The sequence below is a fragment of the Cynocephalus volans genome, chromosome 3, assembly GCF_027409185.1.
Source record: "Cynocephalus volans isolate mCynVol1 chromosome 3, mCynVol1.pri, whole genome shotgun sequence".
Lineage (NCBI taxonomy): Eukaryota > Metazoa > Chordata > Mammalia > Dermoptera > Cynocephalidae > Cynocephalus > Cynocephalus volans.
Genome location: NC_084462.1, coordinates 28,440,869 through 28,466,463, shown reverse-complemented (window position 1 = coordinate 28,466,463; position 25,595 = coordinate 28,440,869). Strand labels below are relative to the sequence as shown.

At 54.3% G+C, this 25,595-nt stretch overlaps 1 protein-coding gene across 3 annotated transcripts in view; it reads right to left on the bottom strand.

Annotated features, from left to right (window-relative positions):
* Positions 1-25,595, bottom strand: part of GTF2IRD1 (GTF2I repeat domain containing 1) — a 101,232-nt gene that overhangs the window by 20,396 nt on the left and 55,241 nt on the right. For 2 of the 3 annotated variants that reach the window (XM_063088536.1, XM_063088537.1), the window contains exons 13-22: positions 25,159-25,239; positions 24,430-24,519; positions 17,369-17,416; positions 16,402-16,467; positions 15,192-15,375; positions 12,542-12,591; positions 12,273-12,329; positions 10,886-10,969; positions 6,164-6,347; positions 5,614-5,642 (exon numbers count right to left, since the gene is read on the bottom strand). In XM_063088536.1, coding sequence (XP_062944606.1) covers positions 5,614-5,642; positions 6,164-6,347; positions 10,886-10,969; positions 12,273-12,329; positions 12,542-12,591; positions 15,192-15,375; positions 16,402-16,467; positions 17,369-17,416; positions 24,430-24,519; positions 25,159-25,239 — 873 coding nt within the window. The remainder of the gene's footprint in view (positions 1-5,613; positions 5,643-6,163; positions 6,348-10,885; positions 10,970-12,272; positions 12,330-12,541; positions 12,592-15,191; positions 15,376-16,401; positions 16,468-17,368; positions 17,417-24,429; positions 24,520-25,158; positions 25,240-25,595) is intronic. The other variant, XM_063088538.1, reaches the window with a different exon arrangement.

The following is a 25,595-nucleotide window of genomic DNA, read 5'->3' as shown; positions in this document are numbered from 1 at the left end:
AGCCAGGTCAGCTGCCCTTCTCTCGTTCCCTCGGGAGTCCACTACTCCACTCAGGTCTCTGCCCCTCCCCGAAACTGCCCTGCACCATGCCCCCACCACCTCTGGGATGCTCAGTCCCAGGTTTTGTGGGCTGACCTGTGAGCACTGATCACCCAGGCACGTCACTCTCCTTCCTGAAGTCTCTCCCTTGGCTTTTACACCCTCTGGGTTCTCCACCTCTGCTCCTCCTCGAGGTGTTGCTTTTGAGGTTCCTTCTCAAGTCTTCAGCACCTAAATGCTGGAACCCCTTCTGACTGTCCACACTCATCCCCGCGGTGACCCAGTTTCATGACTTAAATTCATTCAGTACAGAACAGCTCCCAACTGCACATCTCTGGTGGGACCCCTCTCCAACTTTTGTATCTAACTGCCTGTTGACCTGTCCACTTGGGTGTCAAATTGGCCTGCCCCGCTGTCCCCATCCCAGTTCCATGGGAACTGTTCCTCCAGTGGCTCAGGACAAAATCTTGACATCATCCTTGAGCTTTTTTTCTCACACCCCATATCCACTACATCAGCAACCTTGTTGGCTGTACTTTTAAAACAGGTTCAGGGTCTTTGCACTGGCTGCTTCCTGGCTCTCCCTGGGATGTGTACAGGGCTCACGCCTCACTTCTTTCAGGCCTTCATTCCTGGTGGCCCATCTGAAATTGTCCTCCCGACAGATAGTCTTAGATCTTAGCTGCGTTTGTCTCCACGCACTTATCACTACCTAACAAGAAACTACTTGTTCCTATTTGTCCATCTCCCCAACTAGAATATGAGCACAAGGACTGAGGCTTTTGTCTATTTTGTAGCATCTCTCCTGGCACAGTGTAGGAACCCAATAAATTTTTGTTGTATAAATAAATGAACCCGAAGGATGAACTGAGCCAAAAGGGTTACACAGGCAGGACCAACGTTGTAGCTGCTGTTGGCCAGGAGGGGGCAGCAAACAGCCACCCAGTGTGGATGAAAGATCAGGCTGGGTGGGGGGGAAATGGTCATGGCCACAAGCAGACACCGAGGCCCAGGCTGGTGGTGCAGCTAGCCCTGGATTCCAAAGTGAAATGGGAAAGACCAAGGTTCAAATCTCAGCCACACTATGCACATGCTGTGTGACGTTGAGAAGGTTCCTTAACTTCCCTGAGCCTCAGTTTCACTCTTTAAGACCTAAGGCCTGAAATCCCACCTGTCATTCTTGAGGCTCAGTCCAAGTCTGTCTTCCTCTCTAGCCAGGCGTCTACCCAGCACTCAGCATGAAGGGCCACTAGACATCAGTGGAGAAACTGAGGCCCTGAGGACCGATGTAATGTGCCCATTTGGGACGACACTGAAGGCCATCCGGGGTCATCTTTTTTGATCCCCACTCTGGGCCGGCCACAGCTCTTGGCTGCACTGTGAGAGCCCTCTGAGAATCCCCCACGTGGACGCTGCAGTCTACTCACCACCACCTTGTTTTCACCCTCTCATCCTTGCACCTGGGCTGCTCCAAGCACGGATCTGCTTGTGCTCAATCTCTCTGCAGTGTGGAAGTGTCTAGGAGCCTCTATGGAGCTACGGGGTGGGGCTCATGGAAGGTTCTGGGCCCTGGGGGGCCTCAACAGGCAGGAACATGAGTGACTCTGCACACCTGAGTGGATGGTGGGTTGTCCACGGATATCTCATGGGTGCCAACGTGCACACATGACATCCAACACTTGATGGGTTCCTCCCCCTAACTTCTTGGCACTAGGAATCCTTCTAGAACTTGGACACAAGCCCAGAGAAAACGGAATCCTAAATGGACTCAGATTAAGTTTCTGCCACTATGTAATGAGGGCTTTTGGTAGGAGGCTAGTTCAATTTTATTTTTTGGCAGCTGGCCAGTAAGGGGATCTGCACCCCTCCACCTTGGTGTTACAACACTGCGCTCTAACCAACTGAGCTAACTGGCCAGCCCCTCAATTTCAGAAGAATAAAAATGGAAGTTTACATGTCTTGTGCTTCTAAGTTTGCAGACTAAGGTCCAGTTCATATTTTTAGGAGAGGACAAAAGAAAAAGGAAAAAGCCTCTGGAAGTTTCCACCATGCCCAGGATAAGGCCTGTGTCTTTGGCTTGACCTGCAACTCCCTCCTAGCCTGGCTTCATCCTGGCTGCTGCCCCAGGCACACGGGGCATCTACCTGGTCCCCTGGACACCCCATCTGTGCCTTCCCTTAGGCAATGCCTTGCATCAACACCATGTGCTGTCCTATTCACTTCCAAGGCCCAGCTCCACGACATCTCCTCCAGGAAGTCTTCCCAAGTCCCAGGAATACCAACAGCAACAGCACCCACATGGTGGTGGGCTGAGCTTCCCACCCAGCTGGTCCAGGGCTGAGGGCTTATAAACATCTGTCTCAAGGGCAGCAGGAGAAAACAGTGATCCCCAGCCCACCTAGCACTGCCCACCTGTTACCTAATTCAGATCACCTGGTGAGGCAGGCATGCCTCCGTCCATTTTACAGGTGAGGAAGGGGAGGCTCAGGGTCACACGGCCAGAGGGTGCAGGGATTTGAACAAGCTTGTGCTTTCTCAAGTCCCACATGCCATATGGGACCCAGACCCCAAAGCAGACTATCTGTCACCCTTCCACATGTCCCAGGGCACCTGCCTCTGGTGCCTCCCCCAGCAGACCTGAACGCTCCTGCTCTGGTTCAACTAGGAATCCCAGGTGCTGGCCTGTACCAGGCTTTGGTGATTGTCTGAGGCAGGGTTTGGGAGCAGCTCTTTCTGGGGCAGGAGTAGCACTCAGTGACCTCCAGTGAACCCTGAGAGGCCCCTGGGAGCCTGGACACCATCCCAGGCCAGCATGACAAGTGGCATGAGTAAGCGTGGAGCTGGCCTGCCAGCCCATCTGCTCCGGCCCCCAAAGGCTGACACCCAGCCTGGGAGCCAGTGCCTGGAAAGGCGCTGGCAGCTTCATCCCTGAGAGCCAGGGCCAGGGCCACTTTCCCATCTCTTCCAGGCAGACTGTCACCCTCTCCATGCAACACAGGCAGAGAAGGCACTCACTGTCTGCACACAGAGGAACCAAAGGGACAAATGACAGGCAGGCAGGCAGCTCCCATGGGGTGATGGCTGAGATTCAAGAAGCAACTCAATTAGCAAGATGAGCACTGAGCTCCTCGAGCTGCAGGGTGGGACCTGCTCAGGTGGAAGAGGCCACTCCCAGGAAGGACTAGGGGCTCTGTGGCCTGCCAAGAGGCTGCCAGGCTACCCCCTTGATTCCCAGGGCTTCTCCCCAAAGCCAAATGTTCCACTATTCTGTGAATTACATGGTTTTGGTGATCACAGGGCCTCCCGACAGAGCACAGGGAGCAAGGCTCCTTCCCACACAGGTGGGGCATCTCAGGCAAGCCACGTAAGTTCCCTCGTCCTCAGCTTCTCTCTTGCGTAAAAAGGGACCAAAGGTGACGGTGCAATGTGCTGAGCTTTCAGCCTGGCACGCATCGGTATCAAAAATACTATTCTTCCCCTGCTTTCCAAACTCATTTAAAAACATGCATGCCCCAGGGATACTTCCTTCTGGAAAGCAGGGGCTGGGCAGCACAGAAGCTGTAGAGTTGGCTGGTGGATAGATGGACGGATGGATGGACGAATGGACAGACACCTCGCTGCATTTCTACTCTTCATCAGCAGAGGGAGGCCGGGGCCGTCCTTCCTGGGTTGCTTATGGAACCAACCAACACTGCCCAGCCCTGACGCCAGCTCAGCACAGCCAAGTCAGGGCGGGCCAGCGGCTGGAACCTGCCTCTGTGGCACTTAGCAGTGATATCTATTAGCCCGGAGCCAGGAAGACTTCAAACAGCAGATGGGGTCAAGGGGCTCCTAATGTGGGGCCGCTCACCACAGTCCTGGAACCAGACAGGTCCACAGAAACTGTTCACAGGGCAGGGACTGGCCAGGGGCCACGGGCGGCACCAGGGAAGGTGTATCCTGGTTCCCAAGGCCAATGGGAAGGGAGCACTGCATGTCCACAGCCTGTGATGTTCTCATGAGCGGACAAGCATTCGTGTCCCGCCCTGGCCTGCCGTCCCCAGCTTGCTTCCTGGGGAAGCACCCATTTCCGCTGTGGTCGTCTGGCTGCCCCAGCTCCACCTCTGCCTTTGGCCTGCCCCAGGCCTCTCCAAGGGTGTGGGAGATAAATCCTGGAGCCGCCTGGCAAGCTGCTGCAGAGCACAGGCCTGAGGCTGGCCAGGACACCTGCTAGCCCTGTGACACAGGCTCATCACTGAAATGCTGGGCCTCAGTTTCCCCCTCTGGAAGGTGCACTCTGCCTCCTAGCTCACAGGGCTGAGGATAAACAAGATGTGTCCTCCGTCTGTACATCCTAGTACCTAGAACACCACCCAGCCCTCACGGGGCCTCCTGAAACACGTGTAAGATGCATCCCCGTGCAGTGCTGGGTGCGGGACCCAGCGTCTGCTGGGGCCACGACCACTGCGTTTTGCTGTTGCTACGTCCACCGGCTCCACCTTTCTGACACCATCTGACTGTTGTCGCACTCCTGAGAGCTCTAGAAACCCACCTCTCCTCTCTGGCTCTCCAAGTCCCACCCTCCCCTGAGGCCCAACCGAGGTCTTCCTTATTCCAGGAAACCCTCTCCGACTACCCCTTGCTCTCCTGATCCCCCTCTTTGGGGTCTCTGCAGCCAGACAGCAGCTACCACAGCACCACACCCTTGCTAAGCTATGCATGCCAGGCAACGTCTGCCCTCTCCAGTTCCAGGGCCTTCTGCCCCTCCCTCAGAAGCCCACCAAGCCAGGCTGGGCACAGAAAGTGAATGGCTCCAGGAGCTGAGGGCTCAGTCTCACTGGGGTGATGACAGTGACAAGGGTGACGTCAGTGTGATCGTGAAACAGGACTCCTGTGCTGCGGCTTCCCCTGTTCCAGGCACTGCCGTGACACTGCCCCTTTCCCAGCACACCTGCGCAGCACCCCCAGGACAAGGGTCTGGCCCGTCTTCCTGCTGCACACACGCGGTGTCTCCAGGGAGGTGCATGGACAGAGGCAGGGTCCCCATCTCCCCACGTGCAGCTGCTGCTTGGCTGGGTTTATGCGGCCCATGGAGGAGATGGAGGGGGGCTGGATGCCTTAAAAGGGGTCAGGAGTTTCACCGTCTAGTCTGGGTAGGTGCTCCTCACGTCTTACCACCACGTTTAGGGTCCCCACACTGACACCCCTCCCTCTGTGGTCAGGAATCCACCTGTGACCAACCTCATCCATTCACCAAGGTCAAACAAGCTCCTTCATTGGGAGGAGTTGGGGGCACTGCCCCAGCCTGGCCCCTCCCTCCTGAACCTTGATCGGGTAAACTAGAAGTCACCATTCCCTCTCCCCAGCCCCTTCTCTGCCCAGTTTGGGGGCCAGATTCCAGCTGGGACTTCCTCCATCTACCTGGGCAGGTGCAGGTGCCCAGGTGAGGTGGGAGAACAGAAGGGCAGGGGCCTGGCTCCTGCTCCTGAGCCCTGGAGCCTGAGTCCCACAGTGAGGCTCAGCTTCAACCTTCATCCCCCAGCACTGTGGCCGGCCCAGTACACCAAGCAGCCCCCCACAGCCAGCGTCTCTTACCAGGCTTTGGGATGAGTCCTTGAAAAGGCCTGGAAGAGAAACAGAGGTGGGGGTGTCAGGAGGAGGGCCTGGGGGCGGGGCAGCCACCCTGGGATGCAGCTTCACCTGGGAGCTGGCTGGGGATGTTTGGGACCCACCTAGACCTACTGCAGCAGAATCTGCACTTCAACAAAATGCCCAGGTGCTCTTTGTGCATGGGACACTGTGCTGGCAGTGCTGCCATGCAGGAGGGTAACCAGGGACTCGGTTTCCTCCCCTCTGATGTGGGATGAATACCTCTCCCAGGGGGCTGGGAGTGCAGCGAGCAGGTGTTGCTGGGCAGGTGGAAGGTGCCCACAAAGGCCACCCTTGCTATGGAGGTTGTGGTGGGGTAGCAGTTTCACATGTGTTGGGCTCCCTACACCCTGGCTGGCCTGCGGTCCTCTCCAACCCCTGGGATCCAGGATGGTGCTGGGAGGGCCGCCTGGTCTGGGGGAAGGGCAAGGATCTGCTGGTGCAAGCCCCCATCTGTGCCCATCTCACCTCCTCATCCTTCCCTTTCCTCAAGTACCTGGTAACAGTGAACTTGATCTTGTCAGCCACGGCAAGGATCCTCTCCAGGTTCTGGGAGCCGAAGGTGCAGGGCTTTCGGAACGGGATTCCAGGGGGCAGCCCCTCGATGATCACCGAGCCGGGGTTACTGTTGATTCGCTTGTAGGGGACCTGGACTGGGTACTTGATGCCCAAGGCTTCCCCTGTGGGCAAGAGGGACGGTCCTGCCTATCAGGAGCCAAAGGTGGTGCAGGGGCATGTACGTGAGGGTGTGGGGGTGTGAGGAAAGACACAAGGGAGAGGAATGGGGTGTTGTGCAGGGGTCCCAGGGAGGTCGTCTGTGCTGGGCAGGGCAGAGGAAGGAACAGAGATGTGCAGCTTCGGCTGCTGGGGAGAGGGCGGGTGTAACGTTTCTCAGTTTCACAGCCTGGGAACTGCAAGCTCACCTCAAGGATGGGCACCCTGTGGACACAGCTGGCCCTTCCATCTAACACCTGATCCTCCACCAGCCCCCCGGGCTCTACTTCATCCTGGCTCAGGACTGGACTGGCCTGGCCTGAGAGGGCAGATTCCATGTGGGAGTAAAGAAGCCAGGCTGAGGCCAGGTCTCGTTCCTGTCACCAACCCTCTGTGATTGTGCCTTATCTCATAGCTGGCCTGGCACCTCTCTGGAGAGTCCTGGCCACTGCTGGTCCTCTCTCAGTTGAGGCACCGCCCACAGGGATACAGGTGCAGGTTCTGCAACCCTGGATGCTTTAAGGCGATTTGAATGTCCGGGGCTCAGCTGTAACCCACATTTCTCAGACTAGGATGGGGTCCCTCACAGGAGCCCCTTCTAGACAGAGGGATGGAGCTCACTGCCACACCCCTGGGGGGCTTGTTAAAAGCATCAGCCCCAGCATCGCAGGTCCCCCTTTATAAAGTCACACAACAGAAATCTCTGCAGGTCTCAGCAGTAGGAGGAACAGCTGAACTTTTTTGTGCAATAAGCTAATTTTTATCTCTTGGATACCGGGAACTGTATAGTTGACCCATTTCCCTTTTTGCTTTGGCTGTCAGGGAACTCAGAGCTTGATTTGTGCCCTGCACTAGCAAGTACAGAATTTCTGAGTCTTCATTGTGGCGTCATGCCATTGCTCCAGCCTTTTGTTTTTAATTGAAATATAATTCATATACCATAAAATACACCATTTTATTTCATTTTTATTTTTAAATTAATTAATTAATTTTTAATCTTCATTTTTGGCAGCTGGCTGGTATAGAGACTGAACCCTGGACCTGGATGTTATCAGCACCACACTCTAACCAACTGAGCTAGCCAGCCAGCCCAAAATTCACCATTTTAAAGTGTACAATCCAGTGGTTTTTGATATAGTCGCAAGGTTGTGCAACTATTACCACTATTTAATGCCAGAACATTTTCATCACCCCAAGAAACCTCAACCTCATCAGCAATCACTCCTCATTCTCCCCCCTTCCCTGGCAACCACTAATCTACTTTGTCTCTATGGACTTCCAGACAGTTTTTAATTCTTTATCCCGACTTCGTGGCTAACTAGTTCATATGCTATTGCAAAGAAATCCTTTTTGACATGAAAAAAAAAAAAATTAGACAGACATGAGCATTTACACTCGCGATCCATAAAGAGGAACGCTGCTGTCTCTCCTTCACGCCTCTCCTCCGCGCTGGCTCTTGCTACAGTGACTGATGGCTTCCAAATTGGCAAATCCTGTAGACACTCAGAGTTCTTCCAGCAAAATCTGACACAGATGACCAGTCTCCCCTCCTTGAAACCCTCTCATTGCTGTCCACGCCACACATTCCTGGTTTCCCTTCTTTCTGGCTACCCCTTCTCCTCCTCAACCTGATCCCTATACGTGGAAGCTCCTTGGCCTTTGGCCTGGACCCTCCTTCCTGCCCCCTGGTACTCCCATGCGTATCTCCTCTACATCCATGACTTGATTTTTTTTCCTTTTTTCTTTTTAAAGACCTAATTTTTTTTTAGAGCAGTTTTAAGTTCACAGCAAAATTAAGGAGAGTACTGAGATTTCTCATATGCTTCCTACCTGCCCCCCAAGCACAGTCTCCCCCACTATCAACGTCATTGTCACCCAAAGTCCACAGTTTACATTTGGAGTTGCTCTTCGTGTTGTACATTCTGTGGGCTTAGACAAATGTATGACATAGACCCACCACTATAGCATCATGCAGAGTATTTGCACAGACCGTGGCTTAATTTTTATGTCTACTCCAGATGCCTGTTCTGAAAAGCAGACTTGTACATCTGACTGTCTAAGGTCATGTCCACTCACCCCTCACATTCGGCACTCCACCCATCATCATCCCCCTCAGTGAGGGCACTGCCCTTCTCCCCAGCTAACAGTCTGGGTGTCTGCCTGTCCCTGGCAGTCCATGTGCCCCACTCTCACCATCAGGGAGATGTCCTCCCCCTTGTCACAGTGACAGACCAGGTAACCCAGGTCTAAGCCAATGAGTACGGAGTGTGTCTCTGCCACAGGGATCAGATAAGGAACAGACAGGTGACTTGCCAGGGACTAATGAGAAGCCGGGGGACAGCTGCCAGGGAATTCTAGAACAGATCCCTGTGGCAGGGAATTCTGGGGAAGAAACAACCTGGCTCCCTTAAAAGCCTGTGGAGGAGCCAGCCCTCTCCCTCCAGGAGCATGCAGATGGGATCCCTGGACCTACCGTGGCCATCCTGACAGCAGCAGGACACCAGCCTGAGGTGATGCTGACACCGTGGAAACAGGCACCAAGGACATCCTAGCTGCTGAATCCAGCTGGTCCTGAAGGCTGCCCTGCTGCTGGACTTCCTGTGCTATGTGCTGTGCTCAGCTGTACTGTCCAAAGACAGCCATGCCAATATCCTCCTGTCCCACATGCTCCTCAGAGTGTACCTGACACTCCCCACAGGAAATCGCAGTCTGCATCCCTTCCCCTAGAACTGGGTGGGACTTTGTAACTGCCTCCACCAATACAGTATGGCACAGGTGACACTGTGGGACCTCTGAGGCAGCACAGCTTCCTCCTGGCTCTTTCTCTCTCAGGACACGTGCTTCAGGAACGCCAACCCACGAGTAAATCCAGCTACCCTGAAGTCTCCACACTGGAAAGCCCACATGGAGAGATCGCAGAGCCCAGAATGCCCAAGGGGCCCAGCTTTCCCAGTGCCACCTCTTCCCCCAGCCCACGGCTCAGACATGAGAGATGTCATGTTGAGGTGACCCCAGCCTTAGCCAGCCTCTGACCAGCCTCAGGACAGACCCTGAGCGAGAGCCGCCAAGCTGAGCTGCTCCTAAACTCCTGACTCCCCCAAACCATGAGAGATAATAAATGATCAGTTATTTTAGGCCACTAAGTTTTGGGTCTGTTAATGGCCTGCATGTTTGTGTCCTCCCAAAATTCATATGCTGAAATCTTAACCTTCAAAGTGATGGTATTAGGAGTTGGGACATTGGGAGGTAGTTAGGTCATGAGGATAGAACCCTCACGAATGGAATTAGTGTCCTTATAAAAGAGGCCCCGGAGAGGTACCTTGTCCCTTCCACTATGTGAGGACACAGTGACAAAGTGGCACCTATGAACCAGGAAATGGGCCCTCACCAGACACTGAATCTGCTGGCCCCTTGATCTTGGACTTGGCAGCCTCCAAACATGAGAAGTAAGTTTCTGTTGTTTATAAGCCACTAGTCTGAGGTATTTATTATAGCAGCCTCAGCTGAGCAAGACAGGGCCAATCTGTTCTATAAATAGTAACTGAATCATGAGCCAATCAACCCCTTTTATTATTATTCAAGCCAGTTTGAGTTTGTTTTTGCTGCTTGAGACCAAAAAGCACCTTAACTGATACTAGCTTGTTCTCCTCAAGCCAGAAACCTGGACCTCAACGGGACGCCTCCCTTCTCATCCCCGGCTCTCTGCCCCCTGCCCCTGCCAACTCAGCACCCCTGATCCTCCCTCCGATGCACATCTCCACTCCAGCCACTTTCATCCAGTGTCCCGGCCACCAGCCCTGCCCATGCTGTGGTCTCTTGCACCTGAGCTAATGCTCCAGCCTTGGAGCCGCTCTCCCAGTGTCCACCCCTGTCCTCCAGTAGCCAGGAGGATGCTTTACAAGTGCGGAGTGGCTCTGGTCACTTCAGTCCTCCCAACAACATACAAAGCCAATACCATAGCTCCCTCCAAGGCCCTGGACGACCCAGCCTGCTCCGGGCCAACTCCACAGGGCCCATTCCCCCAGCATCCTCATACCTTTGCTTTCTGCCCCTTCTTAGGACAAGCCTCAGGGCCTTTGCACATGCCAGTCTCTCAGCCTGGCCGGAATGCCCTTCTTCCACCCTCTGCCTGATCAACTCCTTACCAGACTTCAGTTCTTTCCTCCAAAAGGTCTTTCCTGGCCCCACGCTAGTAGATCCCAGTTTTTCTCTCTAGCAGCCTGTTCTTTTCCTGCAGGGCTCATGGAACAGGTCCTCACTGTCTATTACATTCTGTGTAGAGTTGTTGAAAGTGTCTCACCTCACTGTGCACAAGGCCCACAAGGGCCGGGACTGCAGCTGTTGTATTCACTGCCGTATCCCCCGTGCCCGGGACAGTGACAGGCACATGGTAAGTGCTGAAGAAATACGAGGAAATGAACGAACAGTTTCCCTGGACATGACCTTGGCCAGAATTAGGAAGCTTCCTGCTCCTCTGCCCACCCCTGGGGGCCCCGCAGCTCACCATATTTCTTATTGAACAGGTCCTGGACTTGTTCTCTTAGTGTGTTGGCGATGTCGATCCGTGAGAGTTTGGCATCGTAATTTTCTGCAAAGTAAAAAACAATTATGGATTTGAGCTGTTAAATTAAAAGGCACTTGGTGACTTGTAAGGAATATGATTTTCTAATTATGGGGAACTCCTCTGGCAATTAACAGACCCTTGGAGTGGGCCCCTCAGAGCCCTTCAGAACTAACATCTTGACAGAGACGTGTGTTTTTCCAGAAGGACGCACACCGTTGCAACAACAGCTATGACTCGGAAATTAAGTTAATTGTTGACATTTGAAAACCACCAAACCAGTAAATCAGCCCTGGAGGTGAGAGACACGTGAAGAGCAGATTCCTATGCCCAGGCGGGTGGGCTTGGAGCAGAGGCTTTCTCACGTCAGTGGGGAGGCAGGGAGCAAGGGAGGGGCACGGCTCAGCTGGCCCAGCAGCTCCCCACGGTCACTCACTCACCCAGAAGGTGTTTACTAAGGATCCCACATGCCAGCAAGTGCCATGGGGGCCCCGGACCCCCGTGGGCCTCTGACCTCAGGCCTGGCACTGCCTCAGGGAAGACAGCCTGTGGGGGTAGTGGTGAGGTTCCCAGTCTGCTGGGGGCTGGGTATGAGGAGCCGGGGGTGAAGACAGAGATGTTACCTCCCCTCATCACAGAATGTTCCAGCGGCCTGGGAAGGAGTGAGGGACCAGAGGCAGCCAGCAGCTGCCCCCAGCATCTAGGTCCCATCTCTGAGGGCTCCTTCACCCCCAGGGGCTGGCCCTCCCTGCCTTTCTTGCTAATCTCACTTTCTCCTCAGAGCCACAGTGATCACAGGGCCCACCGACGAACACACACATTGGGGACAAATTCGTAGTCCCCCCAAAGCTGCTCCGACATGGGCACAGATGGAGGTTCTTGGCCACATCTCCCCATGTCAGAGACAGGCCTGCCCTTCATGCCGGGGGGCTCCTCTGGGAACCACTGTCTCCCCTCCTGACCCTGGTCCCGTCCTGCTCCCATGTCTCACACATGGTCCCCTCTGAGCCCTTTCTCAAGTGTTTCCCATCTTCTCCCGTTCCTCTCCCTCCTCACGCATTCCTGTTGCCCTCTCAGACCAGCCCGGTTCTTCCGCAGGGAGCCCTCCCTGCCCTCAGCGACCACCCCTCCTCTGGACTGTGGACCCGCGGCAGGTGGCAGACAGGCTCCCGGGCCTGTCCCTGGCCTTCCCTGCCCGCCTGCTGGCGCCCCTGCAGAGTCGCTGACTCAGAGGTGGTGGGCTACAGCCCTGCCACCCAGGCCCTCCCCACCCCAGCCAGGTCAAGGTCATGGCTGGGGACAGCTGACCTCACGGTGAGCTCACCCTTACCTTGAAAGCCCTGTCTCTTCAGGCTCTCGTCCACAAGAGGGTCCCCAGAATCCCTCTCTGGGGGCGGGGGGAGAGAAGCCAGGGTGAGAAGGCCGCTCCTGGGACACCAGGTGGCACGGGTGGGGGCAAACCCCTAGGTGAGGGCGATGGGGGGAGTGTGGGGGGAGGACGGGACTAGGACAGAAGAAGCAGGAGGAAGGGGTGGTGGCAGAGGCCTGGGGCCCTCCCACGCCCACCTGCTCCTCCGCCCACCACCCTGCACGGGGTACCTTGACTGTCCATGATGGGCTCCTTGACTCCCTCGGTGAGCAGCTCGGGTCTGGAAAACACCACAAATAGGGCTATCACTGACGTCCCTCCAAGCATCCCTGGGACTGCCAGCCCTCCCCCTGGTTCTCAGTTCACACATCTGTGCAATGGGCTCTCCTGACTCTGGATAGTCCAGGCCTGGGTCCCTGCCACCCCTGTGCACCTGTCCTGTGACCCCAGTGCAGAACCTGGGAGGCTGCGCTGGGCTCTGAGGATGCAGCCGGGAGTGAGACCCACCCAGCCCTGGACTAGTCAGGCTGATACCCTCGCTCTCAGTTCTGGGACACTGTATAATCGCCACTGCCCACAGTTGGAACACATGGCCTCCGAGGGCTTCCTATTGAGCTGGTTTAAAGTGTAGAAGCAGTTGGGGCCGGCTACGTGGCAAGATCTCCAAGGTGCTGGGAAGGTCTGAGATTTACTGCTGAAGCCTGAGAGCCGCCATGTCACTTTGGAGTCAGGAGCCATGGGGACAAGGCCTGGCCTCACGCTAGTATCCATATCTCTATGGACTCCACAAAGCCCTTCCCAGACACTAATCCATCCTCTTTATCATGCAGCACTGATTCTAAATGTCCTGATTTTGGTACAACCTTGCCCCACTAGAGCAGGCCTTTCTTGAGGGTAGTCTGGGGTCTGAGGACACACTGGGGAGGTCAGGCTGGCCAGAGGAGGCTGACAGGGGATGGCAGGGGGGCATACAGCAGAAACACGTCTTCAGATCCCCTGAAGAATGGCCTGGGGGAGGGGGCAGGACCAGGGCTCAGTGCCAGGGGGTGTGTCTGTGGGTGAGACTGCACAAAGCAGACCTGCCTGGGAGTGTGGCCAAAGGCCAGACTGTCAGGGCACCCTCAGCTCAGGTGGCCAGTGCATGAGGATCTGGTGCCCACTCTGGCAGTGGACATCTCCTGGACACCAATCCCATGCTCAGCACAGAGCTGGGCTCACAGGACCAGGGCTGGGAGGGATGAGGCTCGGCTCTGCCTTGAACCACAGTCTTGGGACTTAGAAAAGGCTCTGGGAAGCATCTAGTGCCCTTCTCCTTACAGGGAAACGGAGATCCAGAAAGTGAAATGACTCCCCCAGTCACCTCGGAAAGTCAGAAGCTGAGCAGGGCTCCCAATTCCCAGCCAGAGCAGTTCCAGTGGTTCCCACTTTACACCCAAGCAGCCTGCCCAAGGTCATGGGGAGTAAGGGGGATGCCAACACAAACCCCGTGCACTGCCTCTCAGTCTGCTGCAGAGCCAACCCCCTCCCTTCCCAAATAGGAATGCGGTCATGGCTACAAGAGATGCTCATGAGAACATGCATCTCTGCAGGTAAATGATGGAAAAGGGCAGTTCACGAGGACTTGCTCTTGATTTGGCCCCTACCCTTGAGCTGCCCGGGAGCGTCTGGTTCTTGGTCTGAGGGGACAAACGTGGTAAACAACCACCATGTTGATATTCCTCCTGAATGCTGTCAGCTCCCTGCCCCTTCCCCTCCCCTCAGCATCTCTTGGGCCTCAACACCCACCACTCACTCTGCACCAGCCACACTGTGCCTTGCAAGCCTTCAAACATGCAAGCACATCCCTGCCTCGGGGCCTTTGCACCTGCTGTTCCCGCTGTCCAAACACTCTTCCACCAGACATCCACATGGCTCGTTCCGTTGCTTCATGAGGTCTCTGCTCCAATGTCATCTCCTGCCCCTCTCAGCCCCCCTACATTGGGTTATATCCCTTCACAGCATTTATCTACACCTGACATTATACTGTGATTTTACGTGGTGAGATCAGCAACTCCAAGGCAGGCCTCAGAGGCATTTGCTGCTGTCTTGCAGCCTGGCACATGGGGGGTGCGCAGGATGCATCTGTTGAAGGAATGAAACCCACACTTGCTATGTGCATCTCTCCAGCACTGCCCTCCCGGCCGGCCTCATCACCAGCCTGGCCCTCTTGGCATGAATGATGCTGTGAGTCTCCCAGTTTGGGGGCTAACTACTCTCCCAGGAGAACAAACCCTTAAGAGTCTCCTTTTCTCGCCACTTTCAACCAAACCAGGCTGACATTTATGAGCCATTACAATAACACAGGAAAGCAACACATGCAAAACTAGTGATCCCGTCCCCTCCTCTTTTTATACTCAAAAATTGCCACCACCTCCACCAGAGGGATTTTTATCCCAGTTGAACACACAGGCTGGATAGGCTGGTTTTGTGGGTGGGTGACAAAAACAAGATGCCTCAGAAAACAGAAAGGACCCAGAAAAGCCACTGCTGAATGTTCCAATCCTGGGACAACGGGGCATTGCCCACAGCAGTGTCCTGATGCTCCGGTGCGCGACACCAACATGTCTGCCCCAGCCACACAAGCCAGTGGGCACATGCCCTGAGAATGTGATGGGGGTTGGCCTGGATGCTTTGGGTCTGGCAGGCTGGGGACCTCGTGCCTGCCCAACCGCAGCCAAACCCCGTCTAATGCCCTGCTGTCTAAAAAAAAAAAAGAAAGAAAAACAGACAAAAAAGATATAAAGGCCTTTGCCAGTCCAAAGAAAAAGATGGCAATTTGGCACTGCTCCAGGGCACTGGCCCAGCCTGGAGGTGTCCCCCGTGGACCTGGCCAGGACTTACCTCTTGATGACAAACTGGATGCTGTTGCTAGCCTCCAGGATCTTCCGCAGCTTGGCGATCCCGAAGCAGTTGGGCCTGCGGAGGGAGATGCCTTCAGGCAGCCCCACCACAAACAGTTCCTCTGGGTGCATCAGAAACTTGGAGTAGGGCACCTTGACGGGCTCCGAGATGCCAATGGCCTTGGCTGCAGAGACACAGCTGCTGTAGGGCCACCCAGGGCTGTGGGGCCATGAGCCTCAACCCTCATCCCCCACAGCCGTGCGGGGGGCCACAGCTGCCAGAGCCCTCGGTTGAACCCTGCCAACTTTCCTGAGAGGTAAGAAGTTACCCCCAGTCTGCAGGTAAGGAGCCTGGACCTCAGAGGGGATGTAAGTTTTCAGAATGGCAGGTCTGGGGGATGAGAACCCAAACCAGCAGGACTCCAAAGCCCATGCTCAGTCCATGCCCTCATGCCCAGACAGCGCAAGCCACTGACGGCTGCTGAGATTTGGCATCGGCTCCACCCATGCTTCCAGTAAGGCCCTCCAAAATATCCCTCCTGTCGCCATAAATAACCCCAAACCCTGTGTGGCTCAACACCATGACTTGAGAACAAGCCGGATCTAAGGCCCAGGCCAGTCTCAGCAGCCCACTAGTGTGGGGCCTTGGACAGGCCACATCATTTCACTAGGCCTCATTTTTCCTCATCTGTAAAATGGGTCTTAGGACACAGGAATTTTGTGAGGACGGGATGAGAGGATGTGTAATGAAGCACCTAGCCTAGAGCCTGGCAAACCATAAGGGCTTAATAAAGAGTCCTCTGGACTCTAGAACAGGAAAGTTCTTGCTATAAGTCCTCTTGAGGACCCTGGATGAGGGTGTCCATCTGTGAGGACAGAGAGCTGGTACTGTTACAGTGGAGAGAGTGGCCTCCAACCTGCGGCTAAGGCAGACTGTGAGTGCGAATGTGTTGACCAGGAGGCGGGATGCAGTGTATCAGAGGGGTGGGAGTCTCTGGTAGTGCCTCAGTCTCCAGGGATTCCTGGAGCTGGGGATGTGGCTGGGCAGCAGCCTCTCTGGTGCTCCCACGCTGATGGTGGGTCCCAGCCCCTGCCCCATTCCTGTGTGGGGAGCAGCTGTGTTGGGAGGCTAAGCCCAAAGTCCTTCTGAAAACAGGGCAGCTGGAGAAAGGGCCAAACTGGCCCCACACCGCATCCCACTCCTTGCTCACCGTATCGCGTGTTGAAGAGCAGCTCCACCTGCTTCCGCAGGGCCCGGATCACGTCACCGTGGCTGTCTGGAAGGCAAAAAGCAGTCTGCTGAGCCCCCCTGCCCCCGCCCTGTGGCAGCAGCACTCTGCTTCTCAGCTCATGTCCTGGCTCTGGGGAGACCTTGGAATGGGAAAGGCTGGGGGTAGTGGTGGTGGTGGGTAACCTATTATCTCAGAAATGGCACCCCCGGATGGGTCCACAAATCCCGGGCTCACATACCTGTCTGTGAAATCAGGTCTAGCACATCACCAGCCTTAAGGGCAATTTGGAAGGTTCTGTGGCCTAGGAATGACCATGGGCCATTCTAGGTAAGCATCACTCTAGACCAGCTCAGTAAGTGACTTAACTGGCAGGTGCACATTAATCCTGCAAATTGAGTATGCTGCCACCAGGTGGCAGTGGACTTCCGTTAATACTTCATGGTTCCTCTGACGCCCACTCACTCCATTTCAGGGACAGACAGTCTGGAGGTGAAGCAGCCCCACCCTTACCCTGGTCCCCCTTCCTGTCCTACTCCCATTCTCAGCAAGGAGGGAGTGAACAGTGTTCCCGACAATGATCATGTCTGTCACGTGAGCTAATTGTGTGCTTTCAGGCCTAAATTCTGCTTGCTCAGAAGACTAGGCTCAGACCCCAGTCTTAAAGCCTCTATGGAAAGCAGCAGGCTGAGTATAACAATAAAACCGAAAACGAAGACTTGCAATTTCCCTTGGCAGAGGGAGCTACTGTACCCCTGACCAGGTACCTCCTCATTCTAGAAGCCAAGCCTATACACCTCCTCCCACAGCAGGCAGCCCACGGGACTCCCACCCCCAAACTGGGGTGTTGGAGAGAGATGGGGTGCAGAGAAGGAAGAGACCCAGAGACAAAGGGGAGGCACAAAGAGACAGGGCAGGGGTGAGACATGGGAGGTGGACAGGACCTTACCCTCCACGGGCTTCTCCTCGGGCCGCGGGTCCTCGCTGGGGCCTTTGTCTGAAAGAGAACAGAGGATGGTGGGCAGCCACATTCATCACCTCCTGGACCCTGCCACTCCAGAGTCAGGCCAGACAGAGGTGGGAACCGCAGGTTGGTGGGCCCCAGCTCTGGAGTACAGCACAGCACCCCCCAGATAGGGTAAGGGACTCCAATTCCATACAAGTACCCACTCTGGCCTCCACTCGAGGACAGCAGATTCAGAGATCTTTGGTATCCCTGGGGGCAAGCTCCACACCAGGTCTTCCTTCTATTATGCTCCAGGTCTACTATGCTGGGCACTGAGGACACGTGGGACAAGACAAAACCCTGTCTTCCTGGTGCAATGTCACATGTCACAAATGATGCCAGTGGTGATGCCATGAAAGAGAGTCGGACAGGGGACACAGTGAAAGGCAGCTGATGGGCATGAAGCTGTACCAGAACAGATGGGCCAGGGGCCTCTCTGACATGATGGCCCTGGCCCTGGCCTGGGTTTGCAGCAGTGTATCCAGCCCTGTCCCCAGACACTGTCATCAGGCAGTGAGAGCCTGGGGAGGCAAGTGCCAAGGGCTGTGTGTGTGGTGGGGTTCCCTGCTGGCCTTGGGGGACTGAGGAGGGGAGCCTTCCTGCAGGAGGGGAACACCGGGGCTAGATCCCAGCATCCAGGAAGAGGACTGGGGTGGGAGGGACGCAGGCAGAGAGGGAGGAGCAGCATGGGGGTGGCAAACTCCAAGAAGGATTTGGGTTGGAGGATGAAGTGCCAGTGCAGTGAGAGTTGGGGAGGCGCCAGGGGGACAAGCCCAATGGTGACCGAGCAGCAGCCCTTTATTGCCAGGGCTGCGGGAAGGCACCAGGAGGGGGCTGTGACTCTGGAAGCTCGCTTCAGTGTAGTGTGTTGCCAGCTGCGTTCACACACAGGGCTAACCCTTAAACAGCCCCCTTTCAGCCCACAACATGCAGCTGGGCTAGTGAGTGGGGGAGGTCTGCCCTGCTGCCAGCTCCTGCACAGAGAATTTGGGGACAGCCTTCACAGAGCACTGGATTCCTGCCCCCGATGGGAGCCTGCGCTGGAAGAAAGGGGCTGATCCTGGGAGAGCTGTCAGTGGGTCAAGGTCTGCTCACAGTCCATAAGAAAGGTGAGCCTGTGCCTGGAATCAAAAGGCAAGTCTGAGCCCTGGGGCTCAGCTTAGCATAAGCAGGAAGGTTCTGAAAGATTTCACCAACGCTCAGCTGCCAGTGCGAAAAGGTAGAGGGCCAGCCCTGCACTTTAGGACCAAACTTTCCTTGGGGAAACGGTCACACTGCAGCTGGCAGATGCAGTGTCCTGCTGACCCTGCCTGAAGGCTTTATCCTGGCTGCGGGGACAGAACACCCAGGAAGTGTTCACACCTGGAAACAGCTATCACCCAATGACGGGGCACTGGAGGATCAATACCCCAGCTCCCTCCCCACTCGGCTGCGGTCACACTCTGAGGCGTGCGAGCTAGGGCTCTGCTGGTTCCTCACCTCAGGTGGCCACAGTGGTCACTGGCCTGGTGACACCCCTTTAGAGTCCCAGGCCCACTTCCCACCCCCTGCTGATGATGTTCCTGGATCTCTCAAACGAATGCACTCAAAGCCTCGTCTCAGGGCCAGCTTCTATGGGATCCCAAATGGACAAACACATTTTTGCCATTTCTGGATAGACAGAGGCAGAGGAGGAGGTGAGTGTAGTGGGGACAGACAGGACAAGGCAGGCCACCAGGAGGGTTCACCTGGTCAGGGGCATGTGACCAGGAGTCACAGGCAGCTGTATGTGTCTCATGGTGAAGAACACTCTCCATATGTCACACCCATAGCTCCAATTTAAGTTCACAAGGAGGCCTGTGAGGGACAGGAGAGGGTACACCTGGCCAGGGAGTCTGTCCCTTCTGTGAGCCATCCACGTGTGCAGTGGCCACCTACCCAGGCAGTAGAAACAATCTAGGGGGAGTGAGGCAGACAGTCAGACCCCACCACCCACAGGGGCCCCCCTCAGGCATCTGCGGGGCTGTTTAAGGAGGGGCTTCTGGTCAGCCTTGCTGTCGGGCCGTGAGACAGGAGGAAGCTGGCTGAGTCCACCCCTGCGGGTCTGTTCCGAGGCAGAGGGAGGTTTGGAGGGCTGAACTATGTATCCTGAACACACCCGTCCACACGCTCTCTGCTCCACTGGTTTCAACAGCGAGTACCTGGAAACAACCTCAATAAATGATGAGCCACACACTGACACAATGAACATCACACCGCTGTAGAAGGACGTCCAAGTGGGGAAGCAGGGGACAATTTGTACAAGACAGTAATAACATATATAAGCACGCATGTAGGGAAAACACACAAAGGATACTAAATCAGTGGTTGCCTGACGAGGGGCAATGGGTGCGTCTTCCTTCCACACAGTAACATAGTTCTGTACCATGTAACTGTTTTACAACACACGTGTAAACAGGGAAAGCACACACACACGTAACACCCTCTAATCCACAGTGATCCTGAAAATCTTGGAATTTTCATAATTCATTAATTTTGAGTGGAGTGTGCTGGAAGGAACCCTAGAAACGGGAAATCAGCAAACCTGGGCTCCAGCCCAAGGCTGTGTGACCCTAGGGAGGTGGACTAGCCTTGCTGAGCCTGCAAAAACCAACGGGGAGAAGACTTTCCAACAGAAATGGCACCACGCTCATCCACAGGCCCCAAGCCCGGCAGTGCTGCCCAGCCTCTGGCTGTGAGTGCCGCATTGAGACCCCCGTGGTCTTCTCAAATACCACTGCAAAGCCAGTGAGGCGCCACACCATGCCACACCACACTGGCTGCTCATCCGAGTGCATGGCCAACTAAAGTCCCCAGACAGTCCCACCACCACCTGCTCTGAAGTTTGGTCATGCCCAGCCTGTGCCCAGACAAGTAAGACTTTTTCTTCATTACCACAGTATTAAACCACATCCTACCTGATCTAGAAAAGGAAAAAGATAAATCTTGACTTGACCTGGCATAGCTACTGTTTTGGTATAGCCTCGTTTTCCCCTGGTGATTATGTTTGCAACAGAGGTGTAAACAGACTCCAATCTATTTGCCATCTTTTGTTTAACATTACATTACAGGCTCTCTCCTTCATCACCCATTTTTAACAGCTGCATAATAGTCCAGCAGGAGGATACTGTTAATGGTCCCCTAATGGCTGGACGGGGTCTTTCCAATTTTCACTGTTGTCATCAGCACTGCCACAAACACCGTCGTGTAGAACACGTTGTTCATATTTCAGATCATTTCCTAGGACTGGACTTCTGGGACCACCAAGGGGTGCTCGTTTTTATGGCTCTTCAGACACAATTTCTTAAAAAGTAATTTGCCGGTTGGCATCGAGCACTCCTTTCCTAATATGCTCCGTGAAAGTTCTGTCCATCGAAGATACAACAGAGGTCCAGACTCTCATTTCTCTGTCGCTGCATGTGTATATTTACACACTTTTTTTCCTTGCCATTCATCCATTCGTGTTGTGGTGGCCTCTGGGATCCACCATCCAGATCCCGTTCAAGGAAGAACCTAATGCCCCAGCAGTGGGAGGTATGGTCAGCAGACAGCCCTCGGCGGTCACTGCTTAGAGACCCCACCCAAGGGAGGCCCATGTGCATGACCAATAGAGGTGGGAGTAGAAAGGCCAGGACATCCCAGTTCAACTTGGAACAACTCTGACTCCAGAGCTCCCCATGGGGGTGGCTGGGGCTGCGCTGGTGGCTCAGCTTCTCCCTGTCTCCTCCCTAACACAGGTGTTGATCTCAAGGGCAGCCCCTAATAAACATCCCGCACACTAACCGCCATTGCAGAGTCAGGTCCCCAGGGAACACAACCCCTGACACACGTCCTTGGGCAGTGAATTTTTCTTGTGGCTTTTACTACAGCATTCTGGACTGTCAGGGTGATGGGGAACGTCATTCTTTACTGAGGCATCTGCAAATTTCATGCAAGGAAGGACCCAGCCCTCTGGGACACCACGGGAAACCTCCCCCAGGTGGAGGCTGGGGTCCACCTGCAGTCTTCTCCAGCTGTTGTCCGAGTCCACTCACTCCGGACAAATGACCCCACACTGGGTCCCTTCTTGCTGCTCACTGAAATCTATCCTGGAACCATACCGAGGTCGACTCAGATCTGCATACACCCTCATCCTGCGGTCTGTCTGTCCCTGTCAGCTCATCCCCACCCACCTTGACTTCTCCAGTACTGTGGACGGTTTTCTTAGGTATCGTCTGCCCGAGACTCGGCTCAGAAGCTGAAGATCTAAACTCACGCACAGATGACCTTCCTCTGCAGACTTTCCTCTCTCCTTCCTGAACTTGGGCTCCCACGTCCTCCTTATTCTCCCGTTTCCAGACCATCGTCCCTGATGGAGAGGATGGAGGTGACCAAGCAGTAGAGACCTTCTGCCTTTATTATGTCACCAATTAACACGGCACCCCCTGCCGGGGCCTGCCCGAAACCTTATTTTCCACTCATTTATTTGGGGGAGAGAAGAAATTGAAAAAGAGAAGAGAAGCATGCAGAATATTATCACACACACCTGCGCGCCCACCCCCGGAATGGACACGTGTCGGCTTTCTGCTGTGCGCGCACCTGGCCTTTTCACTGTGAAATCAGAGTCCGCATTGTTTCCCATCTCTTCCCTTCCTCCTTCCCAGGCGACACCTTGGTGTTTCACCTGTACACTCTGTGGTCTGTATTCCTAGCACCACACAGCACTGTTTTTATGTCTCCAGGTCTAGGCAGGTGCTACACTGCCATTTTTCCCCTGCACTTGTTTTCCCTGAATGTTACATTTTTGAGAACTCTGCGCTCACATTCATTTAAGTGCGCCTACTCCGCTTGTTAAAAAAATTTATTTTTATTAGCATATTCATTGTTACAAATCAAACTTATTCTTTATACCCCTTATCCAATCTCTCCCCTTCCTCCTCTCCCTCCCCCTCTAATAACCATAGATTTGTTATGGTTATTACATCTGATAGATGAACTCTATCTGATAGATGAACTGTTCCTCTGTTGGTTTGTTGCCTTGATGATCTGTCCAGTGAGACAGGTGTGATCAAGTCCTCCCCTATTATCGTACATCAGATGCTTCTTCTATTACTCTGGAGTGTGCTTGGTGGAGAGAGAGGACCTCTTTTTTTTTGGTCTCCGCTGGTGCTTCTCCTTGTGTCCATGCAGTTGAGAGTCTGGCGTGCCATGTGCATGGTGGCTGTGATTGCTGCTATAGACTAGCTGCCTTTGCAGCAGCCATTGCGGTGGCTATGGTGGGCTCCTAGCATGGAAATGGTGTTTTTGGTGTGCTCTTTACCTGATTGCAGCTGGGCTCAGCTTCCTCCACCTTCATGCCTCAGGACCCCAGTGGGGTCCAGGGCAGTGGCAGCAGCTTGCCTACTTGTGGCTGGGTTCCTGCCTGCTATGCTTTTGCAGGGAACCCTTAAGCCACCCCAGGCCCACCCTCCCTCCCACTCAAGCCTGTGCAGGATGTCACCCACAGGGAAGCAAACACCAGCTCTGGGCTGCAAGCTTCTGACCTAGCTTGTCTCGCCCATTACAGAGCTTTCCAAACCTCAGTTGTTTGCGTACTAGCATCATTTTCTGCCATCTCTGCGAACTTTCTGTATGATCATTTACGTTGTTCTCGTGATTCCCTTTTCACAAACTTGAGGTACCTATAATTTTTATTTCTAAGTATCTATGATAACATCTGTTGATAATTGTTGGAGCTGGGAGTTGGTTACATAAGATTCACTAAAGTATTCTCAATTTTGTGTGCTTTTGAACAATTCCAAAATAAGGTTAAAAACCAAAATGTACAGAAGCCAACCCCCTCCTTGCTGCTATCAACCTGCCCAACCATTCCTCTTACTAGATTATTGCAGGAGTCTGCTTCTGTCTTTGTCTCCGCTTTTCTGCCATCTATTCTAAACCCCGCAACAGAGTAAATCCTGCTAACATGCCCCACGTTAGCCCCAACAGTGGATGCCTGTCCACAGTCACATCCCAGACTTCTCTCTGACGTACCCGTCCTGAATAACCCACCCCATCACCCCTCTCACCTCATCCTCCCCCAACTCCGCTCCCTGCTTCTCCTCAGACGTGGTGGGTCCAGGCAGCCTCAGGGCCTTTGTGCTTGCCGTTCCCTCTGGAGAGTTCTTTCTTGATACCCTCATGGACCTCCTTCATGCTCCAATGTCACTTGCTCAGTGAGGTCCTTTCCAACCACCCTAATCCTACAGCATCACTCCCTCCTGCCTCTGGCACTCCCCCTCCTGGCTTTGTACCCTCCATGGCACTTACCACCATCCGACTTTCTATTTTACTTATTTATTTGCTTACTGTCTGTCTCCCTGCACTGGGATGTCAGTCCCCACAAGGACTTCTGTCTGGTTCACCGCTTTGTCCCTAGCACTTTACATAGGACCTGATGCATAGTAGGCACACAATAAATAGTTGTTGAATAAACGAACAAATTAATCCCTAGGAAGCTCCTGAGAAAGATGTAGAAACCTGATATAAATCAAGCCTATTTCAAGTTTTCTGGAAGGAACCCACCCTGGGCAGGGAGTCAAGCATGTTCAGCTGTCCCTCGGCATTTGTGGCGAACTGGTTCTGGGACCTCAACGGACACCAAAATCCACGAATAGTTCAAGTCCCTGATATAAAGTGTGTAGTATTTGCAAATAATCTAAGCACATCCTCCTGCATACTTTGAATCATCTCTAGATTACTTACAATACCTAATACAATGCAAATGCTATATAAACAGTTGCTATACTATATTGGGTTTTATTTCTATTATTTTTTATTGTTGTATTATTGTTTTTTTAAAAAATATTTTTGATCCATGGATACAGAAGGCCAACTGTATTTATTGGGTTTTCTCTAATAGAGGCAATCCACACCAAGAAAACTTGGGGGCTTCCTGGCCCACTCCTCTCCCTGTCACTCCCCAGGGAGGTGGGTCCCAGCATTGCCAGCCCCAGCCCACTTCTTACCAGTCAGCATCTCCATCCCATAACCAGAATCTTCCGAGGGCAGATGCCCAGGCATCGAGTCTGTCATTTCCTCAGAGGTTGGTGAAAGGTCTGGAGACAAAACTCTGGATGACAAAGGCATCTTGTGCCTGTCCCATCCCGTCATGATCCTTCAGGGACCACGCACCCCCGCATGCCTACAGACTCTTAAAGGAAGCCGCACTCTGGAACTCCAGGAGGCAGGCTTAGAGATCATCTGTGCCAGAGGCCAGGCAGGGGCCCAGAACCGTGTAGGCTCCCAATGGTTACCCCCATGCTGAGCCTCCAGAGGCCAAGTACACCCCTCTGGTTACAAATGTGGAAAGTAAGGCCTGCTGGTTCTCAGTCTGGATCAAACTCAGATCTTTTCACTCCTCAGTCTTTATCTTCTCTCTTTGGCCTTGCAAATTCCAGGGAAGCCTGGCCAGAGGTGAAGGTTGGGGGGACCTTCTGGAAATTCTGCACTGAGAGCACTGATTCCCAACACAGAGGGCAGGCATGGCTGAACAAACACGTTCGCTACCCCTGCCACTCTCAGAATCAACCTAGAGAGACACGGCCTAGAGTCTTCCTCTTGGCTGGGGGAAGACCCTGGGGAGGCAGGCAGAGAGGGACAGCCCTGGTTTCAGCAGGCACAGGAGCCCTGCTTTGGGAGTTGCTCGATTCCTGGAGGTTCAGGCAGGGGCAGCCGTTCAGATCTCTGTCCCTTACCTGGGACGGTGACCTGAATGATATCCAGATCCTCTGGCTCAATTTTGATCAGCCTCAGCCCACCTAGCTCTCTGGATGTTCCTGTGAAGAGGAAACGAAGGATCCGGTCAGGTCTGGGCATGAGCTTGGCCAGGCAGGGCGAGTCATTCCAGATCATTCCCGTGTCTGTGACTTGTTCGTGAGCCCCTAGGAAAAGTCACGTCAGCCCCCTGGCTCCTGCCCAGACCAGGAACAGAGGGTCAAGTAGGCCCTCAGGCCAGCCTGGTGTCTCCAATTTATAGATATGGCAACTGAAGCCCACAGAGGGGAAGCTGCTAGCCCACGGACAGGCCCAGAGGCAGTGGTGACACCAGGACCCGCATCTCCATCTCCCCACGCCCCCTCTGCCACTCCCTGCCCCCAGGGAGCTCCCAGCATGCACCTCGGCAGTGCGAGGC